The sequence below is a fragment of the Herpailurus yagouaroundi genome, unplaced genomic scaffold (assembly GCF_014898765.1).
Source record: "Herpailurus yagouaroundi ecotype Mexico unplaced genomic scaffold, PumYag 216, whole genome shotgun sequence".
Lineage (NCBI taxonomy): Eukaryota > Metazoa > Chordata > Mammalia > Carnivora > Felidae > Herpailurus > Herpailurus yagouaroundi.
The window spans coordinates 1787705-1796275 of NW_024412447.1; the positions used below are offsets into that span (position 1 = coordinate 1787705).

An 8571-nucleotide genomic window follows, 5' to 3' on the forward strand; every position below is an offset into this window, starting at 1 on the left:
GGGGGGAAGGGAAAGGCTGTGAGTATTCACACCTTATAGTAGTTTGGGGCCTTTCCTGTGAACTGTCTTTAAGAGGCCGCTAGTCTCATCATGATTACTAGTAATAGTGTGAGTGGTCATACCCTGGGTCACTGTCTCCCCGGGGGGTGGGGGGGGTAGGATGCCCCTGCCCCAGGGGGAGCCCTCTGCCCTGGCTGGAGTGCTGGGAAGTTCAGGTCCCCAGGAAAAGCCCCACCCGTGACTGTGGGTGGTACGTAAGTACCTGGGGCCCCTTGGCCCCTGGGTGTGGTGACCCACTGCCCCAGGGTGTCCGGGCCCAGGGACTGGCTTCATCCACCTTCCTGGGCCCTCCTCCCATGGCCAGAAACCTTTCCCCCATACCACTTGCCTCCAATCACAGACTCTGAGTCTGCTTCTGGGGGTCCAACGTGGGGCGGGCCAACAGGGTAGCCCAAGTGACGTCTGACCGTTGCTGATGCTGGTTTCCTGTGGCAGGCAGGCCCCCTGAGCGTGAAGAATTTGGTCTCCAAGCTGGGCATCCCCGCTGGCCTGGACCTGGGTGCCTCGCGGATGGCAGCGGAGGCCGGCGGCCTGGCCCTGAGCGCTCAGACCCTCAAGGAGATGGCCATGAGCACCAAGAGCATCGCTCTCATCGCGGCCACCCGGCGCTCCAAGGCGCAGGACCGCGAGGGTGGCATCGGCCGCTCCTCCCTCCACCTTCCAGAGGACATGGCCCTGGACTCCAGGGACCCGAGCCCAGCAGACAGGAGGAGGCCCCACGCCAGCCCGGGCCGGGACCGTTCTGCGGAGAAGGCCAGGGGGAAGCTGTCACCCTCCCTCACCTGGAGCATGCAGACGGTGGGTGCACGCTGGCTGGCTCCCAGAGTCCCGGGGTCCAGCTGGGACAGCAGAGCGGGAGCGTCATGGTGGATGGAGGAGGGCCCCAGGTGCAGAGGAGGCAGGGGGACCCCCCCCCCCCCCCGCACCTCCACCACCCTTCCTCATCAGAAGCCGCGTGCGTGTCTTCCCTGGGTACCGCCTTCTGATCTCGGGTCCTTCCTTAACGTCATTTCATGAACTCTCAAGTGCCTTCACGGTATTTGCATTTTCACCTTAAGAGGGTACCTTGCTTGGTTCTAAGACGTGCACTAAACGGTAACAGGATCGCGAAGCACTGTCCACCGTGAGGCGTCCCTCTCCTGCCAGAGCCCGGCACCAGGCCTGGGAGCATGGCCCTCCTCCAACACCTGCCGGGGGATGAACTCCTTACGCAGCCCCGTTTCATGGACACTTAGGTTGTCTGCTCCCTGTTCCGTGGCCACGTGGTTGTCTTTCATTTCTGGCCACTACCCATGATGCTTCGCTGTCCCTCTGTGGGTACTGCTGTTCATTCCCAGTTACTTTCTCGGGGTACTGGGCAGTGGTGACCTGTGGAAAGCCTCAGCCCCACGTAGGCAAAATCCAGCACTCAGTAGAGTGCCACACCGACCGTGCGCCGACCGCTTGCTGACCACACTGACCACACTGACCACACCACACCGACCACACTGACCACACTGATCACTTGCTGACCACACTGACCACACCGGCCGCTCACTGACCACACTGACCAGACCAACTGCCCACTGACCACCCTGGTCACTCGCTGCTCACACCAACCACACTGACCACACCGGCCGCTCACTGACCACACCGACCACACACTGACCACACCACACCGACCACACTGACCACTTGCTGACCACCCTGACCACACCGGCCGCTCACTGACCACACTGACCACACCAACTGCCCACTGACCACACTGGTCACTCGCTGCTCACACCAACCACACCGACCACACCGGCCGCTCACTGACCACACCGACCACTCACTGACTGCCCACTGACCACACTGACCGCACACTGACCACTTGCTGACCACACTGACCACACCAACTGCCCACTGACCACACCGGCCGCTCACTGATCACACTGACCACACCAACTGCCCACTGACCACACTGACCACTCGCTGACCACACTGGTCACTCGCTGGTCACACCAATCACACTGACCACACCGGCCGCTCACTGACCACACTGACCACTCACTGACCACACTGACCTCTTGCTGACCACACTGACCACTCTGACCACACTGACCACACCGACTGCCCACTGCCCACACCGGCTGCTCACTGACCACGCTGATCACTCACTGACCACACCAGCCACTCACTGACCACACTGACCGCTCGCTGACCACACTGACCACCGACCACACTGACCACACTGGTCGCTCACTGACCACACTGACCGCTCATGGACCACACCGACCGCTCACTGACCACGCTGATCACTCACTGGCCAAACTGATCACTCACTGACCACAGTGCTGTGAAGTTCTTTTGCAGGGGGGAGAGGGTGTATTTGGCACAGGTTCCAGTCCGTATGGAAATGGTGTTCCCTTCACGGGGTTTCTTTCTCACCACACTTGGTCACATAAACTGGAGGAAGTGAGCAGGCCTCTCTCTGGGCAGGCCAGTGAGCAGCTGGGGGCCTGGCAGATCTCCTTCCGCCTCTGCCAGCCACAGTGGGCGTTTGCTGATTGCACTGAAACCACTCTGGTGATAGCTCAGTAGGATTAAGGGCAGGACAGCAGCAGGGGGCAGAAGGTGAGTGTATCAGTCAGGGTTCTCCAGACAAACAGAACCAATGGAATGTGTGTGCGTGCAACACAGGCGGACACACACACGCACACTCGTATGCACGCACGCACGCGCACACACACATAATTTATGGAGGCTGACAAATCCCAGAGCCATGGTTGGCAATTTGGAGACCAGCTTACATCCAAAGGCAGGAAAAAACCCAAAGTCCCAGTTCAAGGGTATCAGGCATAAGGAGTCTCTCTTACTCACAGGAAAGGCAGACTTTCTCTTCTAACCAGGACGTTGACTGATTGGATGAGACCTACCCATACCACAGAGGACAATCTGCTTACTCGGTCTGTTTTTTTAAAAAACTTTTTTTTTAGTTTTTTCAACGTTTATTTATTTTTGAGTGAGAGAGAGACAGAGCGTGAGCAGGGGAGAGGCAGAGAGAGAGGGAGACACAGAATCTGAAGCAGGCTCCAGGCTCTGAGCCGTCAGCACAGAGCCTGATGTGGGGCTTGGACCCACAAACTGCAAGATCATGACCTGAGCCGAAGTCGGACGCTTAACCGAGTGAGCCACCCAGGCACCCCACTCAGTCTATTTAAATGCTGACCATTTAAACCCCTTCCATTTGTGGGGGGGCACTGAGAGGAGAAAGTGGGGGGGGCATACAGCACCCAGGAGAGCATCATTCATTCCTTCATTCCTTCATTCCTTCATTCCTCTTGGGGCTGGAGGAGAGTGTTAGCAGTGATTCTGCTCACGTTCACTGAGGTGGACGTGTGCCTACAGCGAGCCACCCAGCAGGGGTTTCATCTGTCCATGGCTTCAGCTCCAAGTGACCTTGAGGTGTCACTCCCTCCCCACCCACACCCCACACCCTGCCCTGCTGTGCGACTGTCCCTGCAGGTGACGGAGAACCCTCAACCCCCCTCCGTGGAGCACGTGGCCAAGAGCCAGCCACCGCCTGCACCCCTGCCGCTTACGAAGCCGTCCGGAAAGAGCTTCCTCCCTGCCGTCTCCACGGCCTCCAAGATAAAGCCCAGCCCCAGTCTCCATGCAGGTACAGAATCTGAAACGGAAACTAACACCCTGGGGTTTTGTGTGCATCTCAAGACTCTGCCCCTCCCGTCAAGGGTGCGTCTTTAGAAAGCATGACGGTCTGGGCTGCCGTCAGTTGTGTGCTCCTGGGTGTAAGTTTCAGGTTTTCAGGGCGGTGAGTGGGTGGGCCAGGGCCGCTGGCTTCGTGGAAAGAAACACTCGCCGAGGCATTCAGTGGGCATTCTGTTTTGCTTCTGCCCATCTGATGCTCCAGCAGAGTTTAAAATGATGATTAAAACTACGGCCTGCTGCCGCCACTCAGTCTGTCTCTGTACGGGTTTGAATTGCAGCTCCCGTGGCTGTGGTCGCAACACGAGTGAGACACGCTCACGGTGAGAAGTTTGGGATACAGATAGGGTCGCCAGTGAGAGAGGAGCCGGGTGGCGCGGGCACTGTCCAGAGGCGGTCGCCCAGTGGTGTGGCCCCGTGCCCCTATGCTACTTACTGGTGTGTGCGCAGCTACAGCTGTGAGTGCATAAGAAACGACGACCGTCCCCACCTTACAGATGAGAAAACTGAGGCACAGAGGTGCAGGAACTCGCCCGAGGTCACAGGGCTGGGAGTGGTGGGCCGGACCCCAGCTCCTAACCACACCCTAGGCCTTCTAGCTGAGTATTCTTTGCGGGGCAAAGCCCGAGTGTGTTCCAGGGCCTTTGCAATAGAAGCAGTGTGCACAGCTACGCTCTGGCTGGCTGGTGGGTGTGCACGTTGGCCCCACCCGATTCATAGCAACGCTCTCCAGCTTTTCAGAAATCTCCGATCTGGAGATACTCCGTTATCTTCCTGTCTACACACTCGTCAAAGAAGACCACAATCCCAGAGAATGCAGCAGCATCAGGCACGGGAACCTTGAAATGCAGGGCTGGGCACGCTCCCTCCGCTGTCCTCTCAGCGGGCGGCAGGCGCCCTGGACGCCGGTCCCCAGGTCCTCACTTGGGGGAGGCACCGTCATGGCACCTGTCTGGGGAGTAACAGGCGTGGGGGCACCGGGTGGCTCGGGGGGAGGCCTCACCGTCACGGCTTAGCCAGGAGTGTCACAGCTCCTGTGATGGCCACCCGTCCCCTGGAGATAAGCCCCTCAGAATGTGTCTGTCCAGATGACTCAAAAAGGAGTTTGCTTCCACACCGCTTTGTCATGACCTTGCTAACGCAGGCAGAGGTAGGGACAGGAGCACGTTAACGGCATGGCCCGGGCAGCGCTCCGCCCTCTGCCGATTCTGTCTCTGCGCTCTGTCTACACGTTTCCGTCCTTCCGTTTGTTATCTGCTTTCCTGGAGAGGGTTCGATAAAGTCTCCAATCATGTTCTTTCACCCATGACTCTTTCAAGAGCTTTCTCTCTGTGATGACAGAGTGTTTATGCACATCACAGCTAGAGAGTTTCAGTGCGGTTCCCTAGAACCGTCTAATGCCCAAGCTGTGTACAAAAGAAAGCAGCCTTTTTCAAACAGAAGTGAGTGCACTGTACCTGGCCCTCTTGGTTGGTGAGAAGGGGGCACAGCCCAAGCCTCCACGTCACGGGGAGGTGCTGAGCCCTGTTCTGTGGGCCCCCAGCCAAAGGCTGGAACCTCTCCTCTCAGCTGTGTTTATAGGAGCCCCGTGGGGCACAGACGGTCTCCTGTCTCCATCGTGGGTCTCTGTTGTGGGCAAGGTAGAGCCCGTTAGCATCAATGGTCCTTCCAGACCTTCAGATGGGTAAATTGAGTGGAAGTGACATCTCCGGGGCCATGCGGCCGGGGCCGGCACCCCCATGCCCCTCCCGCTGTGCCCAGCTGCCTCTGCCCGGAGAAGGAACACGCTTGTCCTTGGCAGGGGTACACGGAGGCCCCGCAGGTAGCTGGGGTAGACTAGGTGTCCCATTTCTCCGGTGGGGGCTGTGCAGGTGTGGGTACAGAGCCTGAGGATCACCACCTGTGGTGTTTGCACAGGCCCAGGCTCCCCTGGGCACCTTCCTTGGGCTCAGAGACCCCCACACTATTTATTTATTTATTTGTTTGTTTGTTTTTAATGTTTATTTTTGACAGACAGTGTGAGTGAGGGAGGGGCAGAGAGAGAGAGAGAGACACAGAATCCGAAGCAGCTCCAGGCCCTGAGCTGTCGGCACAGAGCCCGATGTGGGGCTCGAACCCACAGACCACGAGATCATGACCCGAGCTGAAGTCGGACGCCCAACCGACAGAGCCGCCCAGGCGCCCCAGACCCCCACACTTAATGTTATTGCTGGCTCACAGTTTAGGGCACTGGGGCTGCTGGCCCTGTACCCATGCCTGATGTCTGGGTGTATCACGTCTGGATGTGCAGTCATGAGCCACACCCCGTGGGCGTCTGAGGGAGGGAAGAACAGAGAACACTGAGCGGACAGCAGATGGAAGCCAGGAAAGAGTGGACGTGTTGCCTCATTTATCACTCCCGGCAACCCTGTCAAATAGGTTCCTCGCCACAGAGTAATAACGCAGGGGCAGAGCTCACCCCGGCCGTGTCATGCCTGTGGCTGGCGGCCCGAGCCGGAGCCTGTTCCCATCCCCATCCTGAGCCGGGAGCAAGGGAGCTCTTCCCTGGTGCTGTGTGCCAGCCTGTCCAGGGAGCGTGAGACCTGCCCTACAACCTTCCTAAATAGTGGCTGGGCTCCTGTAAATGAGGAGCTCTTCTCCCTGAATAGGATCCACTTGACTCACATCTGGAGCAGCTCCGGGCGTCCCCACCTATGGGCGGGGACGCCTGGCAGGTCCCAGGCCACGCGGAGCCCTGCGCCTGGAGTTACCTGGTGGACCACACCATCGCACAAGTACAGCTTCTCCAGGAGAGGAAGGGCTGGAGACAGAGGGCTCCCCCCGCCCCGCCTGCGGTGGCTGTCGACTTTGCTCAGCGAGGTCCTCCCTGCCTGTGCCGTTTCAGACCACGACCCCAGTCCGCATCCCCGCCCGAGGGGCTGTGTATTGAACAATCTTGAATGATCTTGTCTATCGTCTTCCTCCCCCCTACGGTCCATAGGTTCCCTCAGTGCAGGGATGCTACTCTCTATGTGCCCAGTAAACATAGCAGGTGCACAGTAGGGAACAGACGGACAGACGGCCTCCCTGAGGCCAAGGGTTCGGTCGCCGTCGACTGCCGGGCTTGCCGGGTCTCCGGCCTCCTGCTCTCGCTGGGTTCCCTGACGAGCCGTGCCCACCCCACCGTGCCGATCCTGGAGCGTTCTTCAAGTCCAACCCACGTTCTTTTAAAATTGCAGTCAAATTCACGCGACAAAACTCAGCATTTTCAAGTGTGCAACGCTGTGCCATTGGGTACACTGAGTGTTGTGCATCCACACTGCTGTGTGGTTCCAGAACATGTCATTTCCCCTAAAGGAGGTGCTGAGCCCTGGGCCTTGTCCCCCAGAGGGTCTCTGCCCTTTTTTACAGACGGACTCAGGGCGTGTGCCTGTGGGTCTGTCCCCCCCCCGTGGCTTGGGACAGGACAGCATGCTCTATTATGCCGGGTACAGTCCGCCACTCTCAGGCCACCTTCTGTGGCTCACTCACTGGTGAACGGGCACCTGTGCGGCCACCGCCAGAGGTGCTTCTGTGAACATCTGTGTGCAGGTGTTCGTTTAAGCCTCTGTTTGCGGTTCTCTGGGGCCGTAAAACCTAGGAGCGGATCTGCGGAAAACAAGGCAATCCTGTGTTTAACTTCCTGGGAAATCATTATTCCATCTTCCCTCATGGCCACACCGTTGCAGGTGGCCACCGTCAGTCTCCGTCTGCTCCCGTGGGCTCAGTCCAGTGACCTCTGCTGTGAAAGACTTCTTGACGGCCTGTCCCTTCCCCAGCGGGCTGAGCACCGTGTCAGGAGCACTGGGGGCCGTGGGGGGGGGGGGGACGACAGCCGGAGAATACACAGTGGACACGTCGGTGTAAGACGGGTCGGGTGGAGGCAGAGACGGGAAGAGGGTAAAGCTGGTGAACAGGGCAGAGCACAGCGCGGTGATACGAGCTCAGGCCGTGGTGGGGGCTCTGCGCGTGGGCGCCCCACCACATCCGGGGGGGGGACACCCCCTGCCTGCCTGCTTCCTCGCCTGTCTGAGGAGGCTCTGCTCGGCCAACCCGGGAGACCCTCCGCATTGCGGGGTCACGGCTGGCTCAGAGCAAACAGGGAGGAAAAGGAGAGGAGAGCATGGTTGCTGGGGAAGGAAAGGAACCAGAGCCGGAAGAAAGAACATTCTGGAAAGGACAGAGCTTGGGTATTGATGAGAAACAAACGAGGTACCCTCAGTACTCAATCCGCTGCGTCCGTCACTCGGCCTTTATTTTCATGGACCGGGATTCACGGGGCGGCCCCTGAAATCACGTCCTCTCCTCCCTCCCTCACCGTTTAGATGAGAAGGTGCTGCGGATGCCTGAGGTCACCTTCACCCTCCCCAGCGCCACGTGGCAGAGCAGCCCGGGCCCCCGCAGGACCCCACTCGCGCCCCGGGACATCCGAGGTCAGTGCCTGCCCCGCCCCCACCTGCGGATCACCCTGTCCCTGCGCACGCGCACCCTGTGGCCACTCGCCACAGGCCCCTGCCACACGCTCAGCAGCCACGCTTGCCCGGTGGCTACTTAGTGGGACAGCCGGCACAGGCCTAGATCGTGAGCGAAACCACACCACCCTGGTGTTTTCCTCCCAAAACTGCAGTGCTGTTTCGTTGAACTCATAGTTAAACCAGACAACCTTCCAGGAAAGTTGTGCTCATTTTGCACACTCGCCCCCGGTATCGTGAGTGCATTTTATCGTAACGTGGCCGGGCCTGGACATTAATCGCAAAACACGAGACACGGTTTTGCCAGCCTGACCGTCCCCCCACCCCCACTTCC

The 8571-nt window shown here is 59.1% G+C and overlaps 1 protein-coding gene across 1 annotated transcript in view; it reads left to right on the forward strand.

Moving 5' to 3' along the window:
- The window catches only part of LOC121017501 (kinesin-like protein KIF19), a 39867-nt gene that overhangs the window by 28874 nt on the left and 2422 nt on the right, over positions 1 to 8571 (forward strand). The window contains exons 16-18 of the mRNA XM_040455734.1: positions 496 to 858; positions 3547 to 3700; positions 8091 to 8198. Coding sequence (XP_040311668.1) covers positions 496 to 858; positions 3547 to 3700; positions 8091 to 8198 — 625 coding nt within the window. The remainder of the gene's footprint in view (positions 1 to 495; positions 859 to 3546; positions 3701 to 8090; positions 8199 to 8571) is intronic.